The sequence below is a fragment of the Cebus imitator genome, unplaced genomic scaffold (assembly GCF_001604975.1).
Source record: "Cebus imitator isolate Cc_AM_T3 unplaced genomic scaffold, Cebus_imitator-1.0 Scaffold193, whole genome shotgun sequence".
NCBI lineage: Eukaryota > Metazoa > Chordata > Mammalia > Primates > Cebidae > Cebus > Cebus imitator.
The window spans coordinates 1,958,162-1,985,424 of NW_016107508.1; the positions used below are offsets into that span (position 1 = coordinate 1,958,162).

General features: G+C 45.4%; 2 protein-coding genes across 3 annotated transcripts in view; one reads left to right on the forward strand and one right to left on the reverse strand.

The window, feature by feature from the left end:
* LOC108316839 (ras and Rab interactor 3) overlaps window positions 1-27,263 on the forward strand; it is a 133,706-nt gene that overhangs the window by 46,764 nt on the left and 59,679 nt on the right. For both annotated transcript variants that reach the window (XM_017546972.2, XM_017546971.2), the window contains exon 3: window positions 12,878-12,950. In XM_017546972.2, coding sequence (XP_017402461.1) covers window positions 12,878-12,950 — 73 coding nt within the window. The remainder of the gene's footprint in view (window positions 1-12,877; window positions 12,951-27,263) is intronic.
* Window positions 12,871-25,990, reverse strand: LOC119473916 (endogenous retrovirus group S71 member 1 Env polyprotein-like). Its single transcript, XM_037745167.1, has 2 exons — window positions 24,571-25,990; window positions 12,871-20,950 (listed from the first exon to the last, which is right to left on the reverse strand). Exon 2 carries the CDS (start codon window positions 20,774-20,776, stop codon window positions 18,776-18,778), a length of 2,001 nt encoding a protein of 666 aa, XP_037601095.1. The 5' UTR covers window positions 20,777-20,950; window positions 24,571-25,990; the 3' UTR covers window positions 12,871-18,775.

Genomic DNA, 27,263 nt, shown 5'->3' on the forward strand with positions numbered 1-27,263 from the left:
TGAATCAGAATCTGGATTCCAGAGAGCACTAGAATCCAACTCTGGAAAGCACCCAGGCTGATCCCCTCTCAAGCTGATGATGCACCACCTCTGCACCTCAGTTTCCCCATCTATGCCATGGGGAGGGTGCAGAGCCATCTCTTAGAACCCTCCCTCCCCTTCTGGCTTTCAGTGGTTCCCTGTCCAGGGCTGTAATCTGGGTCATTTGGAAGTGGCTTTGCTTGACCATGGCTGCTGGGGGCTCCCCATCCCTTTCCCATTGGCCTCTAGCCAAAGGCCAACTCAGGCAAACTCACTGTGCCCTTCTCTGCACTGCAAGCCTGCAGTGTACTCACCTCAGGGCCCTGGTGGGTGGAGACTGGGGTTAGAGAGGGATGATCTTACGCTGAGAGCTGCTGACCAGACAGGTGTTAGGGCTTTACAGAGGGCGGCTTAGCTGGAAACACACAAGCTCCAGGGCAAAGGTGCCACCCCAGATCATCAGTAACAGCCAGTGAGAGAGAATGGATGCTTTTCTCAGCACATTTTCCCAATCAGCATCTTCTTCCAGCTCCCTGAACCCTAACTCACCCTTAGCCCTCCCCACCCTTCCACCCCCTGCCCATGTCTTGGAGATCTCTGTGCTGTCTTTTGTGGAGCGGCTGCTGTCTTGCATTTAGAGTCTCTGTTGGGTAAGGCTCCAGCCTTTGCACAGCGGCCCAGAGGGTGTAGGAGGAGCTCAGTTACTCTTCTCCTCACCTGGTGCTCAGAGGAAGCAAGTCTCACTGTACGTGGTTGGTGGACCCAGGGGCCTACGCCTGCTCAGTGCTATCCAGGTTCAGGCTCTGCCTGGAGCAAAAACAAGAGCTTACTCATGCCGTGTTCCTGTCCTTACATGGTAGCGAATCTCAGAGAACAGAGGAGCTACTCAGGCAGGCATGGGTTGTCTGCTCTTCTCATTTTTGGCAGCTTCTGCTTTCCGCTGGAAGCAGCGGTGCTGGCAGCCCTGGTCTAGCAGCACCCTTCCCTCAGAAGGGAGAGGGTAGTTCTTCAATATCATCTCAAAGCCAGTGGGTGCCAGGGCTGGGCCTGGAACCAGCGGGTCCCCAGGACTCCAGAAAAATTGCTGTCCATCCCACTTCCACCCCTGGGAACAGAGAAAGCAATTTCCATCTGTTTCAGAAAATCGTGCCTTTGGATAGTAAGCCCTGTGATGGAAGCAAACATTCCTTTCTCCACCTCAGTCACAAACTGGCCAAGTGGTGGTTCCCATGGCAACTGTGCTGTTGCTGGGCAGCCGTGGACCCTGGCCAAAATGCAACTGTGTCCTTCAAAATGAGGAAGGAGCCTGCCTCTTGCAGCGGCCTGCAGGATGGCCCACCGGCTGGCCAAGGTGGGTGGGGGTCCATGGAAGAGTGGCATGGACCTGAAGGGCCTGCACTCCCAACCCCTGCAGCCCATGGGGCCTCCCTCCTGCTCCCAGGCCGAGAACCAATCCCCAGCTGCTTGTCACTTTGACTTTTCATCCCCAGGGGCTGCGTGCCTGGCCTTTTCTGTCAGGGACCCAGCTCAGTGATCTAGTGCCCCTTTTAGGAAAGGGGATCAGAATCCATTAGGATTGAATGCTCCAATCCTCTGGGTGATAGGAGGATTCAGAGTACATTGGCTCAGTACAGTTATGTAAGGACCTGGGTCTAAAGCCACTTCCAGGGTCCACTCGAAGGTCCCTTCCTAGACAGGTGTGAGGGCATTTTGAGCCCTCAGAAAGGTGAGAAAATCCCCTCTCCTGTGGGAGTGGTGTCCAAGCCTTCCTTTCCTCCCCCGAGTGACAGTTTCCTCCTGGGGCAATCCTAAGCCATCTATTGTAATCAATCTGGTTGGTGCTCATCCCATAAGCATGCATACTGAGGCCTTGCTGCATGCAAGGTTTTCCCCTTAGATAAAATCAATCAGTATCTCTCTTGCCCTACGAAATCAAATGTTCAATCATCAAAAGAGAATAAGCTGATTGTTTCTGAATCTCTGCCTGCTCCTCCCCACCAAAAAAGAATTACAGATAGGTCCCAGGGCTCATAACAGTGGAAGGTTCCTGTTTCGCTTCTAACTGTGAGGCTTCCTCTCAATTTCCTTATCCATTTTGCTTTTTTTTTCCTTCTTCTTAATTTTTTGAGATGGAGTCTCCCTCTGTCACCCAGGCTGGAGTGCAGTGGCGCGATCTCAGCAACCTCTGCCTCCTAGGCTCAAGCGATCCTCCTGTCTTAGCCTCCCAAGGTAGCTGGAACCACAGAAATGCACCACTATACTAGCTAATTTTTGTATTTTTGGTAGAGATGGGGCTTCACCATATTGCGCAGGCTGGTCTTGAACTCCTGAGTTCAAGGAATCTGCCCACCTTGGCCTCCCAAAGTACTAGGATTATAGATTTGAGCCATTGCCTGGCCCCATTTACCCTTTGTTTCCGCAGACTAAGAGCACAATAAGTCCTTGGTGATGAGTAAATACGTAAAGAAAAATGTCCTAGCCAAAGAGAAACTCTGACTAAGTCCTTCAAATGGGGATCAGAATTGGAAAATTTATTAACAACTCCTTTTGTCGATTGAAATGTGTTAGAAGTGGGATCTCTGGAGTTAACAAAGCTGTCTGTTAATATGAAGATTGGGTTTGTGTTTCACAAGTATGTGTACACTTCAAAAATAATAATCCTTGGCAAGGTTCATCCTTGTTCCATGTTTTCGTATCATGATCTGTTCCTTCTCAAAGCCCAGGGTCAGGCTTATATTAACAAATGCTCACCTTTCATTTGTTAGCAAAGATAAATGAGACAGTAATGAAGGCATGTGTCAATAGGCATTCTTTCCTTAGAGTCAGTGTGATGAAGGACAAGTTTCAATTTGTTGAGTACATTATCCTCAATAGCTGGGAACTTGTAGTAATTAAAACTGGGCATATCTGAAATTTACCTTTGCACTATCTGTGAAGAAAGTATCTACAAAGGGAAATAATAGTATCAATAAAATTACAGAGAGAACTTTGGCCTAGATAAGAATAATAATTGGTTAAAGGCTCACAATTCATTAATGATAGCAATAGAAGAGTTGACCGTTAATTAAAGCAGACTGAGAATGTCCCTATTGAATTATTTATACAACACCCATTGTGTGCCTACTATTTGCCAGATAAGCTTGGACAGCATTTTTTTTAATTCTTAAAATAAATATTGGAAAGACCCTGTTAAGAGGGTGAAAAGACAAGGCCAGGTGCAGTGGCACGTACCTGTAATGTCAGCTACTTAGGAGGCTGCAGTCAGAGCATCCCTGGAGCCCTAGAGCTCAGGACCAGCTTGGGTAGCAGAGCAAGCCCCAGACCCAGTCTCAAAAAAAGGAAAAAAAAAGGAGGACAAACTACAGAATGGGAGAAAACATTTGCAAATCACGTATCTGACAAAAGATGTGCATCTAGAATATATAAAGAACTCTTGGCTGGGTGCAGTTATTCATACCTGTAATCACAACACTTTGGGAAGCCAAGGTGGAAAGATCGCTTGAGCCCAAGAGTTCAAGACCAGCCCAGGGAACATACCAAGACCCCATATCTATAACAGCAACAACAGCAAAACAGCTGGGCATGGTGGTGCCTGCCTATAGTCCCAGCTACTTGGGAGGCTTATCTGAGAGGATTGCTTGAACCCAGGTGTTCAGACTACAGTGAGCCATGATCACACTGCTGCACTCTAGTCTGGGTGACAGAGCAAGACCCTGTCTCAAAAAATAAATAAATAAATAAAGATAAGTAACCCAATCAAAAATAGACAAAGGATCTGAATAGACGTTTTTTTTGCCAAGAATATACAGAAATGACCAATAAACACATGAAATGATGCTCAACAGCACTAATCATCAGACATGCAAATCAAAAAACCACCGTGAGATATACTTCATACCCACTAGGGTGACTATCCTAAAAAAGATGGACAATAACAGGTGTTGACAAGGGCTTGGAGAAATTGGAATCATCATACATTGCTGGTGGAAATTTAAAATAGTTCTGTCACTTTGGAAAATAGTTTGACAGTTTCTTAAACATATGGAATTACCATATGACTAAGCAATTCCACTTCTAAGTATATGCCAAAGAGAAATGAAAACATATCCACACAAAAACTTGTACACAGATATTCACAGCAGCATTACTTATAGTAGCCAAAATGTGGAAACTACGCAAATGTTCATCAACTGCTGAGCTGAAAAATACAATGTGATATATCCACAGTAGATTATTCAGCCATAAAGAAAAATATCCAATTACAAAATAGGCAAAAGACATGAACAGACATTTCACCAAACAGGATATACAGATGGCAAACAATCACATGATAGGATGTTCAACATCATTAATTGTTTGAGAAATGCAAATTAAAACCACCACGAGATATCACTTCACCTATTAGAATGGTTAAAATAAAAAGTGGGGATAACACTAAAGGCTGGTGAGGATGGAAAGAAACTGCATCACCCCTGCATTGTTAGTGGGAATGTCATATGGTGTGGCCTCTCTGGAAAGCAGTTTGGCAGTTCCTTTGAAAACTAGAGCCTGAACATGGTAGCTCATGCCAGTAATTCCAGTGTTTTGGGAGGCCAAGGTGGGAGGATTGCTTAAGGCTAGGAGTTCCCTGTCTCTACAAAAAATTTAAAATTAGCTGAGTGTGGTGGTGCATGCCTGTGGTCCCAGGTACTCAGGAGGCTGAGGATCACAAGCCTGGGAGGTTGAGGTTGTAGTGATCCATGATGGCACCACTGCATTCCATCCTGGGCAACAGAGTGAGACCCCATCTCCAAAAAAGGATAGGAAACTGCAGATAGCCTTACCACATGACCCAGCAATTTCACTCTTGGGCGTATATCCAGAGAAATGAAAACACGTTTCACATGGAAACTTGTATGCAAATGTTTACAGCAGGTTCGTGCATAGTGACTAAAAACTGGAAACCATCCAAATGTCCTTCAGTGGATGAATGGCTAAAAAAACCCATGGTACATCTGTTCTACAGAATATTACTCAGCAATAAAAGGCAATTAACTATTGATTCACTGAACAACTTGAATGAACCTCAGGGAAGTTACACTGAGAAAAGCCAGTCTCCAAAGGATATATACTTTGTGATTCAACTTATATGATGTTTGTGAAATAATACGGTCATACAGACAGGAATAGATTAGTGGTTGACAGGGCTAGTGATGGGGAGGGGTAGATGTGGCGTGAAAGGATAGCACAAGGGAGCTCTATGGTGTTGGATGAGCTAAATATCTTGATTGTGGTGATTGCATGAAGATACCTGAGTGATAAAATTGCCTAATACTATAAAAAGCCACTTAAATGAGTCCATATAAAACTGCTGACATCTGAATAGGGCCTAGGGATTGCATTGAGGTCAATTTCTGGGTTTTGACATAGTGCTCTAATTATGACCACTGTTACCGCTAGGGGGAACTGGATGAAGGGTACACAGGACTTCCCTATTCATTTATTTGCAACTTCTTGTGAATCTATAAGCATTCCAAAATAAACTATTTTATAAATACAGTTGTTTATTTTATTAGCAATTAAACAAATATTTGAGAACTGGCAATGTACCAACCACCATGGTGTGTGCTGGGGGTTCTGTGCAAAACAGAAAATGCACATGCAGTCTCTTGACAGTTCATTTGCATTACTAAGTGATAAAACTGAATTTCTCTCTGTTTTTTAGCTTTTTTTTTTTTTTTTTTTTTTTGAGACAGAGTCTCAGGCTGGAGTGCAGTGGCACGATCTTGGCTCACTACCACCTCCACCTCCAGGTCCAAGTGTGCTCCTGCCTCAGCCTCTTGAGTAACTGGGATGACAGGTGCCAGCCACCACATCTGGCTAATTTTTATATTTTTAGTAGAGATGGGGTATCACCATGTTGGCCAGGCTGGTCTCAAACTCCTGACCTCAAGTGATCCGCCTGCCTCATCCTCCCAAAGTGCTGGGATTACAGGCATAAGCCACCATGCCCAACTGCTCTTTCTTAGCATTTTAAAGTTTTTTATTAAATTATACAAAAAACTTGTATTAAAAAATTATTTATTTCAATAGTTTTGGGGTACAAGTGGGTTTTGTTACATTGGTGAGTTCTTTAGTGGCAGTTTCTGAGATTTTGGTGCACCAGTCACCTGAGCAGTGTTCACTATACTCAATATGTAGTCTTATCCCTCACCCCACACCCAGCCTTCCCACCCAAGTCCCCAAAGCCCATTCCATCACTCTTATGCCTTTGCATCCTCATAGCTTAGCTCCCACTCATGAGAACATATGATATACAGTTTTCCATTCATGAAGAATTTAACCTCTTTTAAAAAAGCAAAAAAACCTAATCGCTTTCAGTTCTTCATGGATGTTCCGTTTTGATGTTGAGACTGTGAGCGCCAGGTGCTGAGCTGACATGCATGTACCCAGCATCTCTACCTGCCCTGACCCAGCCTTGAGGGCGAGTCACCGGTGAAAGGTTTCCTTTTTTCTGAGCCAGGGCAGAGTCAGATTGTTGTCACCTGCTGTCACCTCAGACTGCACTGCGTTCAGCTGCCTGATGCCTATTCTCAAACCTTACCTCACCTCTTGAGACGGTTTGGACAGGGTCTGGTATGTTTCCCCTGAGGCTTTTGCTGAGGGACGTGGGAGAGCGTACTCAGTGTGATGAGTCTCCGGAACTGCTGGAGCTGGCAATTTTGTTGAGCGGAGCAGGCTGGTGGGATCCCTGCCCAGGCAGAAGCAGGTGCTGGATAGCCTGAGGCTCTATCAGAGCTGTCTTGGCAGGTTCACAGGTGATGTGGTCTCTTGGGCAATAGGTTGAACAGAGGGCTTGTCATCTGTGTCAAGTAGGGCTTTGAGCTGCTACTGGAAGCGGCGTGAACTGAGAGGACACTGAAAACCAATGGGCTTTAGAGAAAAATCTTGACTGTCTTTGCTTACAGAAGCTGTATATGCTCATTATAAAAATTGCAGGAAAACAGAATGCAGGAAGTGAAAGTCAGTCCACTCTGCATGTGTGTGTGTGTCTGGTTTTAATATCAGCTTTATTCAGATGTGTTTGTTTAATGTATCAATATCTTTTAAGTAGATAACAGCTTTATTCAGGTGTGTTTAATGTGTTCAATATCTTCCAAGATCAAGGTGCTGGCAGAAAAAAAAATTTTTTTAAGTACTAAATATCCTATAGTTCAGCGATTTAAAGTATACAATTCAATAGCTTTTAGTATATCACAGAGTTGTGCAACCATCATCACAGTCAATTAAGAACATTTCGGCTGGGCGCAGTGGCTCATGGCTGTAATCCCAGCACTTTGGGAGGCCAAGGTGGGTAGACCACGAGATCGGGAGTTCTAGATCAGCCTGACCAACATGGTGAAACCCCATCTCTACTAAAAATACAAAAATTAGCCAGGCATGGTGGCAGGGGCCTGTAATCCCAGCTACTTAGGAGACCGAGGTGGGAGAATCGCTTGAACCCAGGAGGCGGAGATTGCAGTGAGCTGAGATTGCACCACTGCACTCCAGCCTGGGTGACAGAGTGAGACTCCATCTCCAAAAAAAAAAAGAACATTTTATCACCTCAAAAAAGAAAAGAAACCTTGTGTTGCATAACAGTGTGAATGTACTTAATGCCACTGAACTGTATACTTAAAATGGTTAAAATGCTAAATTGTGTGTTATTTATAGTTTACAACTGAAAGAGAGAAAGAAAGAGCCCATACCCTTTAGCTAGCATTCCCCTGCTGCCCCCAGCCCTAAGCAACCACTCCTCTCTTTTCTGTCTCTGTTTATTTGGCCCACTATGGATCTCAACACCTGAAGGCCCCCTTCACCTGACTCTTCTTTACAGGTCCTCACTGTGTGGCAGGCATGGTGTTGGGCTCAGTATAGGGGACAGGGAAAATTGAGACCTATTTCTGCCCCAGCTGTAGTCCAAGAGCCCTTGCCTCTCATTCACAGTGAAACACACGGGCGGCATTTCCCTGATGTACATTTTGGGCAGCGCACCCTGTGTGTGACTTTCCAGTGGGAGAGGGTGGAATCCCTGGGAAACAAAGGCTTTGAGGTAGAAGGTGTATCTCGAGCTGGGCTCTGGAGGTGCAGGGATTCTCTGTGCAAGACAAACAGCATGAGCAAAGGCAAGGAGGTGGGAGTGAGGACTGTACAAAGAGGGAAGAGGGGGCAAAATGCCCAGCCAACAGACAGGGTTTCTGTTGAAGAGCGATAGGAAATGAGAACCAGTGGGTCTTCAAAATCCTTTCCCTGCACCCCTGCCTCACATCACATTGCCTTGCATGTGTAAAATGACAGTTTAGTAATATCTCCATTGACTGTTCCAAGCCACAATGGAGCCAAATAAACTACTATTTTATTTATTTCATGCTCACAGTGATGTTTATGAAGTAGTGTAGTTGCTTCTTATGGCTGCCACTGCAAATTACACAAACTGGAAGCCTTACAACAACGTAAACTCATTCTCTTTCAGTTCTGGAGGCCAGAAGTCGGAAATCAAGGTGTAGCCAGGCTTGGTTCCTTCTGGAGACTCCAGGAGCCTCTGTTCCATGCCTCCCTCCTGGATTCCGGTGGTTGCTGGCAGTCTTTGGCATCCCTTGGCTGGCATTGCTTGCATCACTGCAATCTCCATCTCCAGCTTCCATTGCATTCCCCTTCCCCTCATAGAAATACCTGAGACTGGGTAAGGTATGATGTTGTTCTCAGGCTCCCAGTTTGTGTAATTTGCAGTGACAGCCATAAGAAGCAACTCACATGGCCTCCATTTTTTGGAGACAGAGTCTCACTCTATCCTCACGGCTGGAGTGCAGTGGTGCAATCTCACCTCTGCCTCTGGGGTTCAAGCGATTCCTATACCTCAGCCTCCCAAGGCTCCCACTACCATGGCTGGCTAATTTTTGTATTTTTAGTATAGAAAGGGTTTCACCATGTTGGCCAGGCAGATCTCAAACTCCTGACCTCAGGTGATCCACCTACCTCGGCCTCCCAATGTGCTGGGATTACAGGCATGAGCCATCATGCCTGGCCCATCACATGGCCTTCTTGTGAGGATACCAGCCATTGGATTTAGGTCCCTCCCTAATACAGTATGACATCATCTTCATTACATCTACAAATACACTATTTCCAAATAAGGTCACATTCACGTGTTTTAGAGATTCGCATGTATTCACGTGTATCACATCCACATATCTTTTGCAGGAACACAAGTCAATCCTCAACAGGTGGGTACTTTACTACCTCTGTTGTATTTGTCTGTTCTCGCATTGCTATAAAGAAATACCTGAGACTGGGCAATTTTAAGAAAAGAAGTTTAGCTGGGCACGGTGGCTCACATCTGTAATCCCAGCACTTTGGGAGGCCAAGTGGGGGCAGATCACTGGGTCAAGAGATCAAGACCATCCTGGCCAACATGGTGAAACCCTGTCTCTACTAAAAATACAAAAATTATCTGGGCATGGTGGCATGTGCCTGTAGTCCCAGCTACTCAGGAGGCTGAAGTAGGAGAATTGCTTGAACCCGGGAGGCAGAGGTTGCAGTGAGCCAAGATCATGCCGCTGCATTCCAGCCTGGGCAACAGAGCGAGACCCCATCTCAAAAAAAGAAAAGAAAGAAAGAAAGAAAAGTTTAACTGGCTCACAGTTCCACAGTTCTGCAGGCTGTATAGGAAGCATGATGCCGGAATCTGCTCAGCTTCCGAGGAGGCCTCAGGAGACTTACAATCACGTTGGAAGGTGAAGGGGGAACAAGGTATCTCATATGGTGGGAGCAAGAGCAAGGTGGGGGCGCAGGTGCCACACAGAAGGATCTGCTCTCATGAGCCAATCACCTCCCACCAGGCCCCACCTCCAGCACTGGGGATTACAGTTGCACAGGAAATTTGGGCGGGGACACAGATCCAAACCATGTCACCTGTTGTATAGCTGAAGAAACTGAGGCACAGAGAGGAGAAGCAACAACCTCACAACATGCTCACGTGCAGATGGCAGGGCCTGGGAACCCACATGCCACCTGCACCATGGCCAATGCAGTACAGGACAGGGGGTGGTCTAGAAGCTAAGCCCACCACCCATCAGAACAAAGGATTGTTTTGTCTTATGCCAGTTTGCACTCACCTGTGTTCTAGAAAGGTGTGAGGCTGTTGGAATTTCCTCAAGTCCGAGGTGTCCCTTTGGGGCCCTAGAGGGAAGGGCCATTAGCCACATGGTAGGGGGTCTAAGACCCTGGCCACAGTGCCCTGTGGCCTTTACCCCTCTGGGGTCTCTTTCTCAGACAGACAGACTTTTAGTAAATATTCATCAATATCCCATGCCCTATGCTGGGTGCTAAGGGAGACTAAAGATGAACCAAAGCCTGCCCAAGCATGCAGGGCCTCCCCCTGTTTGGCCTCGGTGTGAGGGGATGCTGTTTGCATGGTCAGGAATGGAAAGGTGGCAGAAGGGGCAGGGGCTGGGATCAGGGGAGAGGTTTATTGCAAAGAAACAAGCATGACCCTTAAGGCTTGCTTATGATTTTACAAATCTGGGGTTTTAACAGTGAAACAGTCAGTGGGCCTCTGCATCTAGCACTGTGCTGCCCTGGCTGCCAAAGCGAAAGAGCTTGGTCCCTGCACTGGCAGCTGACCCGGCAAGCCGACTAGATGACAAGCCTTGTGGGGACGCTGTCTCAGGAAAGGAGTCCAGGGCTTGCGTAAGGTGCCAGGGGGCACGGAAGAGGGGCATCACTGAGTTTGTTTTCAAAGTTTATCTGTGTTCTACAAAGATGAGGGCATGCCTCCATGGGAAGGAAGGCCGCTGGCTGTTGAGTATGCCCGGTATGTAGGTTGGGCTTTCTGTGTACGTTACCACTAACCCACTCCAGGCATTCCTGAGGAAGGCCCTTCCTTCCATTCCCACTTACAAATGGAGCCTCCGTCTCCCCTCCCTGCTGCTGAAAGTCTTTTGGCCTGAGCCTCCCTTGGCCACGCCTGTGCTGCCCCTTGTGGAAGGAGTCGGCAATGCACCAGATGCGGACACTGGGTGGCGCTGGGGCGCCCGGGGCCACACCTACCTGTGAATTCCAATGCCACTGGCCGGGGTCTCTCAGACTTGAGTCATTTGTAGGCATCCTCCAAATACCTCCTGTACCATCATCTAGTTAATATTTTTCTTTTCTTTATATTCTCTTTTAAAACTTTATACCTATCCCAATGGGGAACCATGATTTCCTTGCCATAAATAGACAAATTATTTTTTTTTAATTATGTGAACTGTTGAGAACAGTTTGATATGCAGAAAGAAGGCAAATATAAAAACGAAGCTAATCGTACACAACACGTTGGTTCATGTGTCCCTGTAAGCATCTCAGAGACCTCTAATGCTGTGGGGTACTGTCGTGGGCTTTGAAAACAGAACCACAAACTGATGTCCCCTATGTATGTGTGGCTTTAGGGAAGGGCTCCTTTCCCTTTACAGGTAGAAGGACAGAGGCACTGAGGGGGAAAGGGTGCGCTCGAGGCCTCATTGTGCGTTCCAGGCTCAGAGCCGGACCTGGAAGCCGGGTCGTGCCTTCCCTCTCTATCACGTGGAAACTAGAACCTTGGGAGACTGAGACCACAGTGGGACGTCCACATGTTTCTTGGCCCCTCTGGAGCCAGAGAGCACTCATGTGGGGCTCCCACCTGCAGGGAGCATGACTATTCGGTGCGGGGAGTGCGAGGCTGAGTCAGGAGTTGTGGGAGCTGGTGCCTGCCGGGCACCAATGAACAGTGGGACCTCCAACAACCTGCTGAGCCCCTGTGAGCCCCTCGCCCTGGCTCTCCCAAGCAGAGCAGAGCGTGGTGCTGTGTTCTGCACTGGTCAGTCTGGCCCCGGCTTCGGGCACTGACAGTCACATCCTGGCACCCTGCCCCTCCAAGCAGCCACATCCACCCTGGCATGGATTTTGAACAAAAGCTTTGATCCCTCTTCCTTGCCAAAGCTATAAACGTTAGGGTAGCCCTTACCCTTGGGGGAGCTGTGCAGCCAATCAGGTTAGGTTCTAAGAGGCCCTGGAGATCTGGGTGAAAGGCCAGTGGCTCCACTGCTGTGTCCCAAACCTATGTTCCTCCTGGAGGCTGTGGCGGAACTGGGCAACACCTCTTCTGCTGGCCTCTCCTGGGCCTCAGAATTGCCAAGTTCTGAGACTGCTGCTTGGGATGACTGTGATCTATTAAAAATGTTTAATTCCGCATTGTAGTCTAGAACCTTCTGCGTTATTTTGCCAAAAATGATGAGTGTATATTAACACCAGCTATTCTAATAGTGATGTGGTTTGGCTGTGACCCCACCCAAATCTTATCTTGAATTATATCTCCCATAATTCCCGTGTGTTGTGGGAGGGACCCAGTGGGAGATCATTGACTCATGGGTGCAGTCTCCCACATACTATTCTCATGGTAGTGAATACGTCTCACGAGATCTGATGGTTCTATAAGGGGTTTTTCCTTCTGCTTGGCTCTCATTCTCTCTCTGCTCTGTGCCTTTCGCCTTCCACCATGATTGTAGGCCTCCCCAGCCACGTGGAACTGTGAGTCCATTAAACCTCTTTTTCTTTATAAATTATCCCGTCTCAGGTATGCCTTTATCAGCAGCCAGAAAACAGACTAATACAAATAGATAATCCCCTAAAATCTCAGTGGATTGACATGACGGAAGTCCATTTCTCACATACCTGAGGTCCAGCTGGCAGTTGATGTGTATGGGGCCACATACAACCCGGCATGGGACCCAGAATGAGCACGGCAGATGTGTCCCCTCTTTTCCCCCTTTTCCTTGGCAGAATACTCACCTCACCCAAGGCCCTTCTTGTCTCTCCCCAGTATCGTACCTGGAAGGCTCCGTTCTTGTGTTTGAGGACATCTTCAGACTGATTGCGTTCTACTGTGTCAGTAGGTGAGTAGACCCAGCCCTGCAGGAGGTCGTCTGGTTGCAGCAGACATCCTATGCAACCCTGGGTGGGTGCAGGGGACTTCGCAGGGAAGTCCCAGAGGGAGGGATGCAGCCCAGAGGATGCAGAGAGAGGGCACAGTCCCCTCTGGGAACCACAAGGGGACTTGAGGCTCTGAGAGGCTTTCTCACATTAGCTAATAAGAGCCCCTCCTTCCACACCTGCACCTGTGGCTCTCAACCTGTCTCCCAGCTTCCTGTGTTATCAGCTTCAATGACAGCCTGGAGTCCTGTGTGGACCAGTCCCCCATTGGAGGGGTTCTAGAAGGATCTTCCTGTAGGGGTAATAACAGGAGCTGATCCCCCTTCATGGGAGGTGGCTTGTGATTACTAAGCAGCTGCTGGGTGAAGTGGGTGTCTGCTAACCACCCTGAGAATTGTCTGTTTATTCAGAACTGGTTTGGGGTAAGAATTAAAAAATACATTTTGGTGCCGTAAGCCAATGACTTAAGCTACAGGATCTTAACAAGGGCTGGTGAGAGACTGGGTGTGGTGTGTTGGGGTCCAGCAGTGGGCTCCAGGCCCACAACTCCCTGCTGCCTCTGATGAAAACCATGCTCATCCTAGACCACCCCTCCCCAGCTGCCAGAACCCTCCTGAGTCCAGATGGGCAGGAAAGGTGAGGCTGATAATGTCACCGGTGGAGGATGTCCAGGTTCTTGCCTTCTTGAACAAAGAATTGGACCAAACACACAAAGCAAGAAAGGAACGAAGGGGTTTATTGAAAATGAAAGTAGACTCCACAGTGTGGGAGTGGGTCCGAGCATAGGGGCTTAAGGGCCCTCTTACAGAATTTTGGGGAGTTTAAATACCCTCTAGAGGATTCCATTGGTTACTTGGGGTACACCCTATGTAAATGAAAAGGATGAAGGAAAGTTACAAAGATATTTACTTGGCCTACGCCCTATGGAGAGGTTATTTCCTGTTTTAGCTGAAGTATGAATCGACCTATGTTCACTGCCGCCAGAACCTATTTTCCTGCCTCATCTCTTCCCTGAGAGATATGATCAATCTTTATGGGAGGCAGAGGAACCAGTGGTCTTTTTCTTTTCTATAACTGCTTCATGCTGGCTTGGGGCATAGTCTGTACCTATTGGGGATCAAGGAACTCTCATCTGCTCCGTCTGGTGAAGGCAGGGTAGCTTCTTGATGGCCGGGGTGGTGTCTTCACCTGGAACTGACTGGAGGCTTTGTTGCATGATCATCTGAAGCTTGATGTCTCTAGGTGAGAGGAAATGAATTTGGTTAAAAGATTTAATGGGAACTTCAGGGGGTGGCTACCTATGCTGTCAGGAATGTTTGTTATAGAGATTTGCAGGAGAAAAGAGCAAAACCTGGTCTGTTCTAGAATCTATGTGTTTCCTTAAAGCCTTAGCACAAGTGATTCCATTTTGGTTTGGTTTGGTTTGGTTTGTTGGGGCCTAGTGCATGAGCTTAGTCCAAAACAATGGCTTCCTAGAATTTTGTTTAAAAAAACTCCCCCTTTTTGGTTAAGTTCTCACTTAAGTGAGAGTGTGACCAAAACTTAGCGTCTTAACACCACTCTCAGTTACCGTCATTTTGGGTTTCCAGTCTCAGCATGTCATTCATAGGATACGGTGTCTTCCTGGTCACACACTTCTTTCAGCTCCTGTTATTCCAGCTGAAGAGAAACCATGTGACATTCTAGAGATGGCTGCATGCAAGCATTCAAAACCTTTGAGAGAATCCAGCTTACCAGGGAGACCCATTATTATGACTGTTGGGAGGACAATAGTGAGAAATTGGAGTGTGCTCCTTACCCAAGGTTGCCGTAAACCAAACCTCCTGAAATCAAATAGATCAAAGCATGACTTAACTAAGCAGTTTCTCTGTTAATCCCCTACCACTGAATTTCTATAATCTTCATTTAATGTATTTCTCCAGAGGCCACAAGTGCCAGCAGCTGCACAGATACTTCTTTGTTCAGCCAAGTCTATCATAACTTTCACAAGAGAATTTGAAGTCTGTTGTGTAGCTGTAGCCTTTACAGTAGAATCTGCTATAGAGCCTATCATGAGGAATACATTTCTAATCATTGCTTCTTTCCCTTTAAACCATGGGAAAAGGGCCAAACAAATGATGCCCTTGTAGAAGAGTGAAGGCCACCTGGCAGTGTTCTCTTTAACCCGTGATGTGGGTTAAGAAGAATGAGCCAATGTTTTGTTTCTGACTGATTATGAGGCGACCCTAATGAGGTACCATGAAAGTTTTTTTTTAAAACCTACATTGCACCTTTATCCTTTATCCATCAAAGTATAAGTTTATCCATGTATAAGGCTGGCTGCAAACCCCTTCGCAAATAAAACTGCACATAACAGACCCTTTTCCATGTCTATTGTTCATAGAGGCATAAGCAAGGGAAAATATTCAAAGATAAGAGTTTCATGATAGTAGAAGCCTTAACCTGTGAACTTGGGAAGAGCTGTTTGCTTCAAGGATTCCATCTTCTGGGGAGAAACCACCCTGTTAGCCTTACCCCAAGGGTTCCAATGGCTGCACAGCTCCAAGAGCGTGGAGGGACCCTTCTCAGTTGTGAGGTTGTGAACCCAAAGTTTAAGGTCCCAAAGTTTTGTTGCAGTGTGGATGGCAAGGACAGTCTTTCTCTGATGTTCTCAGAAGATCCAAACTATAAAAAGCGTTTTTACCTGGTGAAAATACACTGTAGCATAATAATCTACTGTTATAACATCAACCCGCCTGCATGGGAAAGCTTTCATACAACCAGAACACGTGCACTGAAAATAACAACGGAATGAAATCCCTTTATAAAATGTTTAAATGGCTCATCAGGTGACCAAATCTACCTGAAGCTTTAATTGTTTTCCCAGGAAGATGTGATCAAGCATTGATTATAAACTATTATAGTAATTTATAAGTCACTACATCAATGTATTCGATTTGCATCATTTTATCTTTTCCATGGTGAGTCATGGAATGCAGAACTTTTAATAGTAAAAGCTGCAAGGACTCAGGAAGGACAAGATGGCCATGCTGGTTCTCCACGAGGCCATGCTTTATTAACATTAGACTTACATCCTTTGGATACCAGTTGTTTTTCCTGATTAGGTACATAGCACTGACAAGAAAATTTGGTTATTTTTGTGGTTTATAGTAACTTAACATAATAACCATAATTGTAATTGATAGCATATACTTAGACATTAAAATGTTAGAAATCCCATATAATTTTGGAACATATATTACTATTATTCACAAAAATATAACCCCAAAAAAATCGAACATCATTTGGCAATCCCATGTACCTAAACGTGTCAAATAACCCTGTTTACCTCCTTTGTGGATGTTTTCAGGGACCCTCTGATCCATCCAAAGAGTCAGACCTTAGGAAAGACAATTTTGAAACTAAAGTTTGATTTTGGAATTCCAGAACACTATAAATTATTTATTTTGCCAAAATGGCTCAGAAATTTTCAAGCACTAAAAACTTTTTATAACCTTTTACAAAAAAAAAAAAAAAAAAAAAACGCATTCTACTGTTCTTACTTTGCATATAAAACTGTTTCTAGTAGTCTTAATTGCATGTTATAATGGCAAATCTTAACATAAAACCTGTTAAGTTATGTTCTGACGAGGTTTGACTATTCCCAGCATAGCTAGAGCCAACTCCACCTGTCCGCAGGCCTTTACCTAGCTGGAAAGCAGGCAAGTTAAACAATTTTTAAAAGCCAAAGAAGTGGCTATTTGGAATTGGAGAGGACAGGCCTGGAAGGAAAAGGTCTAGCTATGTTAATAGGGATTCTTTACAGATGAGAATTTCCCCCCACAAAGGACGGCTTTCAGGGCCATTTCAAAATGTGACCAAAAAACGTGTTTTGGGGGAAAAATATTTTTATTTTCTTCTTTGTCTCGTAATGTTATGCCAGAGTCAGGTTGGAAAATAAGTCACACTATATAGGGTTAAATGAAACCCATCTGATGAGAATTTTATGGTTTGTAGGGCATGGCTCCTCAGACCCCTTAGATAGGCATTTGGACACTATTTCAAAAATCAGAGTTTAGTCCTCGTTACTTTAATCAAGACTAACAGCTTTAACTATAAAAATGTTAGTTAACCAAATGTCTCCAATTCTTTATCAGGTCTTAAAGAATGTTTTATTATTTAAACTTTGTCCACATCTTTCTCCCCTATTTAATGGTTCCTTGCTATATTGTTTCATAAATAATCTTTTCAGATCTGTAATTTGAACTAACTTTTAGATAATTTCTGAAATAGGCAAAATTATTCTTTTTTTTTCCACTAATAACATAACCCTTTCTGGCACACTTTGTATATGAAATTACATGTTAACTAGAATTTTTATCCTTAGTAACTTAAACTCTTACTGAAACCCTAAAAAGCAAGAAATCCTGAACTATTAGATATGGGCATTTATAGACAAGAGCAATTCCACAATTTTAGAAACATATTTCCCCATATCACAACCTTTTTTAACTGGAAATGACTCAGATAGTAAATGAGCGTCAAAAATAACTTTAAGAATTTGATTTACACAAAAAGTTTACCTAAAATATTTATCCCATTCACTGTACTTATTTTTTTACTTTTAACAAGGGAGACAGGTGACATCGATCAACATACGTAACATGAACACTGGTTGGGTCAGGAAAGGTGGGACAACTTAAGGCAGGGAGGGGACTTGGGGGCTTTCAGATCACAGGTAGGTGTGAGACAAATGGTTGCATTCTTTTGAATTTCCCATTACTCTTTCCAAATAGGGCAATCAGGTATGCACTTAACTCGTGAGACTTTGAATAGAATGGGAAGCAGGCTTGCTCCAAGCAGCTGCCAGCTTGAATTAACAATGACATTTTAAAATATCTAGCAAAGGGAAATATAAAATTCAGACAAAATGTGTGTTGACAATTCTGAAGGCATTTGTTTTTATTCCACCAATAATTTTTAAGCTAACTTGTTTAGTAAAGTTATTCTTAAGAAAAGTGAACCTGAAAATTGCTCAGACTTACTTATTAGCACTCTTCTACCTACAAGTCAATTTTGGTTGACACGACATGTAACAACAAATGTATACACACATACACACAACTAGACATGTATACACATGCATAAACGCAGATGCGATAGCTTGGAACTTTAGCCATGAGATAACAATACAAGCTCGCTGGTTTTACTTTGCCCCAATAGATAATCCAATGAAATCTATGAAACAAAATTTCGGGGAAAGCAGTCTTCATGGCAGTTTGATTTTTAAAGAGCAAAACTCCCCGGACTCTAAAGAGGACTGGGGCCAAAGAAAAGGAGGGAATCACACATTGACCAGGCCCCATGCTTAGAACAGCAGTGTGAGAAACAAATTGTCGGTGCCGTAAAGTGAAACCAGCGCTCAGGCAAAAGTTTTCTCAACAAGGCAATTTACTTCTATAGAAGACGCTTCTGCATGCGAAGCAGAGGTAAGGGAGAGCATGCCAAAACAAAGGAGAGCAGTTTTTATCCCTGACGCAGACCCTGTTCCTGTATCCTCCCCTGTGGGCTGGGGTCAGACCGCACAATCTAGGCTAATTCCGATTGGCTACATCAAAGGAGGTAAGGGTGGGTGATTGACGGGGAAGACAAATACGGTACATCTGGGGCATATTTAGGCACAGCAGAGATACGGAGGGCTAATAGATGAAAGGGTAAGATTACCTTTTAGAATAGAACAATGAACCAGGAACCGAAACCCTTTGAAGAGGAACTATTTGTTCTTAACAACAATTTCCCCCTCTTGAATTTATACATTTTCTTCTTTAAACTTATCTAACATGGCTCGTCTTTGTAGTTCTTTCATGACGAAGAGCTTATCAGTATAGGATTTGGAAGAAGTAGGGAAGCTTTTGCTGACAGCTGTTTCCACAAGTCTTTGGATCAGTCCACGAATGCAGGGAATAATGCAGCATCCAACAAAAACAAGCACAGCCATTGCGACTGCAAGAGAGCTAAGAATAGAGGCAAAGAATCCTTTCCATTTACCAAACCATTTCTCTAACCATCCTGTGAAAGGGTCATTTATCCCAGAATTTGTGGCCAATTCATTTGATAAGGAGGTAAGAGCATGTAAAGCTTTTGTAATTGTTCCATTAGGAGCTGTGTTGTTGGGAATGAAGGTGCAGCATTGGGCTCCTATCATAACACAAACTCCACCTTTTTCTGCTAATATCATATCTAGGGCCATTCTGTTTTCCCACGCCATCTGGCTAGTAGGTGCTAATTGTTCAGCTATTCCTTTGATAGCATCCGTAGTGTAATTTATAAATCGCTGTTGGTTATAATAGATGTAATTTATCCAATCTACATTTTTATTAATAGATATCCATGGAAGTAGGGATTCAAATCCTGCAGCTATTTGGTTTCGGGCTTTGAATCTATCAGGCACCCCCCGTGGGACTCCAATCGAATCTATATAGACATGAGAGTCAAAAGATCCAAGGGGAGCCGCTCTCGTTTTACGGTGTTGTAGTTTCTCTTTTTCTGTTTCATGAAATGCCAGGGTGAAAGGGATGACCAACTGAATTAGAGCACAAGTGCCACTCCAGTTACTTGGCAGAGTGTCCAGTAGGGGTCCACCACAATACCACCATACATCAGCTCGGGGATGAACAAGGGCAGACTGATTGGTAAGCTCTTGGAAAGGCTTCACCTCACTGCATCCCTTTAGGTCTCCAAAGAACGCCAGATTTTCTCCATGTCGTGAGAGACACGAAGTAAAATTGGTGTCTGGAGATGGAAGCTGGATGGCCCTCGGCAGCTGACCCACAGAGTGTTGAACTTCAGGGAATAGCAGAGAGAGAGCTTGACAGAATTCATTACCCCAGGCTGTGGGGTGTTGGAAAAGAGCTACCATACAGCTCATGCCCACTTGGTCAGAAGACCATCCAAGTGGAAAGGGGACAATTTGGGCCTCTGGCCTACCGCGTGCACAAACATAACAGTCGCTTTTGTTTAGAGTGCGAACGGAATATTCAATCCATTCCATCCAGGCATTTACATCCTGATATCCTGTCTCAATTGCCAGTGTTTGTTGTAAAGTTTTAACCTCTACAATAGCCACTTTGGTCCTGTCATTGGGTGGAGATGAAACGACAGTCTGGTTGGCAGGTCGAGAAGAGGTTGGAGGTGGGGACTTGGCGGGTGGGGGTGCAATGAAGTCCAATCTGAAGACTCCTATGGGGTCTTTTCCTGTTACATCTACTCCCATACCATATAAACGGCTTAGGGTTGGGGAGGAATCCTGGAGAGTTGGGATGGTGATGGAAATTTGCACCGGGTTACATTGGTTATATTGACAATCGGGAGGGGCACTTCCTTTAGTAAAATGGATATAGGGCTTTAGAACTGCTAGCGGGAAATCCCTTGAGGGGACCCAGTCTTGACTTTGAGTGTTCCAAACAACATATTCCCAAGTATGACATAATGGGTACCTAAAAAACCTGGAAGCATCTACTCTGGAGGGGCAGAGATATTTCTCTGCTGCTGCAAGCTCTCTCTGGCTTTGGAGATCCCCACAAGGCACAGCTAAACAAGCATCAAAGGCGATGATCTGGGGTGAGTCTGATCTAGTTACATTAATAATGAGGTAGCTAGTAACAGAACAAGGAAAGAAAAAGGAGTAATAGAATAGAGAAAAGAGAGTTAAACTTTTCTTAGCTTTAGTTTGGTAGGATTTTCTCCTGGGACTATGGCCCATGACCCCGGAGGGGCCGGTGCTTTCTTGACTTGGGTGTGGTGGGTCCATCCTTTCTCAGCAGTTCGGACTGCAGTTTCAGTTGTTAGGAGCACTAGATATGGTCCCTCCCAGGACGGTTCAAGCTTCTCTTCTTTCCAGCTCTTAATGAGGATGTAGTCTCCAGGCTGGTGCTGATGGACTGGAAACTCAAGAGGTGGGGTTTGCATCAAGAGACCTTTAGTCCTAAGGGATGATAAGATACAAGACAGACCAAGTATACAGTTCCTAAGGAACTGATCTTTAGTCTCAAAAGTGAGAATATCACTAGTGAAACTTAAATATGGTAACCCATAGTTCGAGTGGCAGTTCGGATCCTGAGTAGAATGATGGGAAGACACTTAGCCTGGGTAATCAAGTTTCTAAAATTAACTTAGTTAGAGGATTCTTTAAAGTCTGATTCATCCTTTCTATTCTTCCTGATAAGGACAGATGCCAGGGGTTATGGAACTCCCATTTGATTCCTAAAGCTTGGGTAAGCCCTTTAATGTTATTTGCAATTAAAAAAAAAAAAATGGGTCCCTTGTCTGAGTCAGTGTCTTCTACTGGCCTGAATGGGGGAATTATGTTCTCTAGTAATAATTTGACCACAGTATTAGCTGTTGAGCTGAGGAGGGGAATGGTTTCCACCCAATGAGTGAGGTGGTCTACTATTACTAATAGGTATTTAAGGTGACCTAGTGGAGGCATTTCAGCATAGTCAACTTGAATGCTTTGAAATGGCCTCAATCCTGGGCTTCTGCCCCTAAAAGGTCGTTTTCTTAGGGCCTGCTTATTAGTTTTCTTACTCTGGGACGGATATCTGCCCTAAGACTTGTTCAAGAATTGGGCCAAACAGGTTAGGAGAGTCTGTAAATCCTTGGGGCAAGCCCATCCAGCAGTATTGTTGATTTCGCCCCGAATGAGGATCTTCCCATTTAAAAGCATGTATGTCTCCGCTGTCTTTGGGCATCCTTTAAATCTATTACTGTGAAACCACTGATGGTCATGTGGAATCTTGCTGAGGATAGTGTAAGGATTGGGGACAGCAGGGTGAGTAGCTTGGAGTATTTGGTTAATGGCCCGGAGGTCTTGTACTAGCCCATATGACCCATCTGATTTCTTTAGAGGTAATGTAGGGACATTATATGGAGACGTAGAGGGCTCAATAACTTATCCTGATATCCTGAATAAGACCTTCCATTACAGTTTTGAAGCCTATCCTGCCTTCTAGAGGAATTAGGCATTTCCTTCTCCTTACTATTTCCCTAGGGGTTTTCAACTTTATATGAATTGGGGGGATTCATAGTTTCCCTTGGTTCCCTTCTTTTGACCATACACTGGGGTGAATGTAACTTTCTCTGGGGGTGGTGAGCAGGTTCAATGAAGTGAAACATCCTTCAGGCCAGGCATGTAGGCCTATTCCTAGTTTTAACATCAGGTCCCTTCCTAACAGGTTTGTCCTGCTTCAGGGATTAGCAGGGATTTAATACTAGCTGATCGATTTTTGTATTTAACTTCTATTTCTTCTACAACTTTGGCTTTCAATCCTTCCCCTCTCACTCCTGAGGCAAGAAGTTCCTCTAATGACTTTATACTAGAGGGCGTATAGCAAACAGAGGAGTGAGCAGCCCTAGAATCTATTAAAAAGGTGGTAAGCTCATGTTTGGGTCCCACCTCTAAGTCTGTCAAGGGCTCTTGGTGGGTCTTTAGAGAAAAGACAGAGCCCCTGACTCCCTGTTCCTCCTCGAATGCCGTGAGCGGTCTCTTTTTCCTTTCCTTACCCGAGGCATTCTCTTTCGAAGGGGCCTGCTCTTCCACATCCGAAGCCCTTACCCCATCCTTCCTCTCCCTCAGTTCTAGGAGTCTTTGGCCTTGTTCCCCCATATGCTTTAGAGGGCCTGGTAGCTGAGGGTCTGGGTCCCTTAGTTGGAGGCCTGGGTTCTCCAAACAGAAGTTTGGACCCTTTATAATTCCTGGCCCCCCGGAGTCTCTCTTTAGAAGCGTATGGGCTTGAAGCCATCTGTTGGAAGCTGGATAGCGTAAGTTTCGTTTTTTGTTTTTGCTTCTCTTCATCTCTCCTCACATAAACTTTTTGGGCTTCCCCTAGGAGTTCCTCTATGGACTGGTTTTTCTAGTTTTCTAGTTTCTGCAACTTCTTTGCAATGTCTGGCCAGCTATTTGTGACAAAATGTAGCTTTAGCATTCCTTGCTCGAGAAGGTCTTCTGGATCTAAATCTGCATAGTTCCTCATTTGTTCCTTTAGTCTTTCTAGAAATTTCATGGGGCCATGATCTTTTTCCTGCTGCATGTCAAATGCTCGGGAAAGATTCTGAGTGCAGGGCACTGATTCCCGAATTCCTTTAATTATCATTTGTCTAAGATCTTTCACGTTTTCTCAGTGGACTGCGTTGTTATTATCCCATTGAGGATCTAGGGCCAGGAATGCTGGTCTGCTGTGGGAACATTTTGGCCGGGAGGGTATTCACGTTCCCATATTGTCATAGCGGTCCTGCAAATTATTCCCCTTTATTCCCCTGAGAAGAGGATACCCAGGACGGACATCAATTCAGCCCAAGCATATATAACTGGGGGCCTAGGAATTGATGAGTTTGGTCTGCTACCCCTTATGGGTCATCTAGCAGTGGCTTAAGCTCTTTCTTTAAACCTCAAACCTCTGAACTAGTCAAAGGAGCATTTTACAAAGCCAACAGCTCCTTCTCCCTGGGGCACCTCTCTCAAAGAGAAGAGAGTTGGAGCTGATTCTGTAGAGGCAGAGGGAAAAAGAAGATTTTGAAAGTCTTTTTTACATTGCTCTACTTCCTGCAGTAGTCCCTTGAGGGAAGGATACTTAGGCTGACCAGGAGCAGACTCATGGGGCGGCAGTAATTCCCAAGAGTCAGGTTATAAGGGGGATGAATAATAGGAGTAGGAGAAGGATCTAGGACTGCGTCCAGGGTGGCAGCAGCTGCCTGGGGAGGGGGCAGGTAAATTGGGGGGGAAATTAAATGGAGGAAGGTGGTTTAGAGGGTCCCAGGCATGGGATCCTTCTGCCTAGGGGTTGGTTTTACTACGCCTACTTTGGGGAGTGTGACATCTAATCCTTCGCCTGCATTCTTTAGGGGAAAAAGGGGAACAGGTCCTTTTCTCCAGCAGAGAGCATAGTCTATTTCTTCCTGCAAGATCAAACTTTTGACATTCACATACTAAATTAAAAGTTGACAGACCCAATCCTCATCTGATCCAAATTTTGGCCAGAAGACTTCAGGTTTGAGGATGGATTCCTTGGTCCAAATGCAGCAACAGTATTTTATCATCTGTTGCTTTTTCTTGCACCTAGTCCTCTCATTTTCTTTCCAATATTTTAGCATGAGATCTAAAGGACTATCAGAGGGGATCCGACTGTCCCCATACTTCCCTGTCTTACTGGGAGTGTTTCCCATCTTGGAGTTTTTGGATGCTCCCTCGAGTGTATGTGTGGCTCAACCTCTCTCACAAGAGATCTCTTGCCTTCCCTTTTCTCTAGAGACAGCCTCCCTCCACCCAACTGGAGGTTCCTTGCCCTCATTTCCGTTCGCTTCGTCCTATCTGGCTGCTTCCTCTTGGGAAATTAAGTCCTTCTTAGCGTTGGTGTGCCAGTATAGCCCCATGGATGGCACATGAGGTGACCATGGAACCGCAGATAGGACCCACTCACTCCACACAGCAGTAGTCCTTATCACCAATCACACAAGCAGCACTGCACTGACCATTCACACACACCTTCCACCTGGGGAGGGAGCAGGTCAACCAAGGAAATACTTCGCCACCCCTGTGGCTTTTCTTACCTTGGTCTGTGCACAGAGTTTTCTGGTCACCGCGGAGTTCATAGGAAGCCTTTGCTTCTCAGGTTGCTAAGAGTCCAGGTTTATTCGTCACAGCAAGTGGGGTCTTGATCTCGAACCCCTGAGGCCACCACAACGAGGCAGTGGGACAGGTCTACGCCGGGAGATGACCAGAGACTCCTTCCGCAGAGGAGAATGGGAATCCCAGGCAAGCCTCCAGATTGTTAGAAACGAACTGTCGTTGCCACAAAGTGAAATCAGCACTCAGGCAAAAGTTTTCCCAGCGAGGCAATTTACTTCTATAGAAGGGCGCTTCCTGCATTCGAAGCAGAGGCAAGGGAGAACGCGACAAAACAAAGAAGAGCATACCAAAACACAGGAGGGCGAGCCAAAACAGAGAACAGCTGCCAAAACAGTGAGAGCGAGGGTTTTTATACCCGGCACACGGCTGTTCCTGGGTCCTCCACCGTGGGCTGGGGTCGGACCGCACAATCTAGGCTAATTCTGATTGGCTACTGTTGACCTCATCAAAGGAGGAGGACAGGACAGGACATCTTGGGTGTGTTTAGGCACAGCAGAGATAGGGAGGGCTAACAGATGAATGGATAAGATGACCTCTTAGAATGGAACAAAGAGCCAAGAACCAAAACCCTTTGAAGAGGAGCTATTTGTTCTTAACAACAGCAGCACACGTGGGATCCATGCAACGCTATCCCACTTTCCCAGTTGACAGTAAACTCCAGATTCCAAACAATTTGGGGGCCAAGCAGCATTGCAACTGCAAGAGAAAATTCTAAGGGGAGCTCAGTACTAGACCTCAGAACCTCTGCTAAGAGCATCCCTTTGAGGAAGCTGAGGTCTATAGGATTACCGAAGGCATCCTCCTGCGGGGTCTACTCTTAAAGTGTCAGATGTCTCTGACCTTAGGTGGGCACTGGCACCACTTCGAGAGCCTGCTGTGAGCTTTCCTTTGGCACCTGGGTGTAATCCCCGACTTTTAGCATCCTTCTAATTTGATAAGGACACGCTTTCCTAGGCTTCCCGTTCCATGAACTTTAATGATAGGAACCGGAGGCTGGGTGGGTTTCTTTTGCCCTTAGCCAGTTGAACAGGAGAAGGGAATAATTTAGTATACAAAAAGATGGTTTAAGTCCTGAAATATGCAAATTTGCTCCGAGCTGCCACCCGTAGGGATCAGGGATCAGGGACCACACTCGGAATAGATTTAAAAAAAAAAAAAAAAGAATCCTTCCCCATTCTGGACAGGGCAATTATTCCATTCATTCCTGGGCCTTCAGACAATACTGGTAAGTGACCCCAGTGAATTACCCTCAATTACTAAGGAGCTACTGGGAAACAGCCACTGAAAGGCTGAAAAAGAGAGGGGGAGAAAAATGAAAAAGACCCTGGTCCCTTAAGTGAACTGGGCGCTGGGCGGTGGCAGCTAGGCTTCTCCACTGGAAACCCCTTAGTTTCACTGGCCATTGCCAGAAACCTGCAGTTGCTTCTGTATTTAGGCACTGCCCACCAAGGGTCCCGAGTTGGAAAGGAAAAAAGAGAGAGAGAGAGAGAGATTCTCCTGTATGGAGCAGAAAGGAAAAGGAGAAAGGAGAAAAAGAAATCTCAAACTTTGGGCTTACCTCTTCCCCCTGGCTGGCCTGCCAACATATGTCACTGGTGTAGGGTGTCCACGTTTTTGGCATCTTGAACAAAGAACTGGACAAAACACACAAAACACAGAAGAAATGAAGGGTTTTATTGAAAATGAAAGTACATCCACAGTGTGGGAGCGGGCGCAAGCATAGGGGCTCAAGGGCACTGTTACAGAATCTGGGGGAGCTCAAATAGCCTCTAGAGAATTCCACTGGTTACTTGGGGTACACCTTATGTAAATGAAGAGGATGAAGTAAAGTTACAAAGTCATTTACTTGACCTACACCCTGTGGAGAGGATATTTCCTGTCATAGCTGAAGTGCGAACTGGCCTTACGTCCCCTGCCTCCAGACCCTATTTTCCTGTCTCAGTAATAGTTGCTGCTAACAGCTGCCGCCTCTAAGGGCACACCAGGTACCTGGTGCTGTGCTAAGGGCTTTTATGGCCATTCTCTTTTGAAATCTTGCAAACAGTTTCAGGAGGTAAATGCTCACACTATCCGCATGTTACGGATGAGGAAACTGAGACTGAGAGAAGTCACTTGCTCAGCTGGTAAATGGCGGCAGGGTAGGGTTTCAAAGCAGATACAGCTCCAAAGTGCAGACTCTGTGCTACAGAGGCCTCACTGTGTGCTTCCCGCAATAATTCTGATGAGCTGACAGGTCCCTGTAGGCCCACAAGGAAAAAAATCAGAAGCCTCCTGGCCCTTGGCACGTTATGACACATTCGGCTCTCAGAGAGGCCGGTTCCAAGTTCTTAACCATAGTGGAAGAAGCCTAGCAGCGTTTGACACATGCTATGTGCTGTGAATGAATGAATGAGGATATAATGGCAAAGCCCAGAACTTGAGCTTGTTATTCAATCTCTCTGAGCCTCAATCTCCTCTTCTGTCAAATTGGAATTATAATATCATAACATTGGTGCTGGAGGAAGGAATAAGGTAACACAGGTAAAGAGACAGCACTGACCCAGTGCAGAGGCTCACACCTGTAATCCCCGCACTTTGGGAGGCCGGGGAGGGAGGATCATTTGAGGTCAGGAGT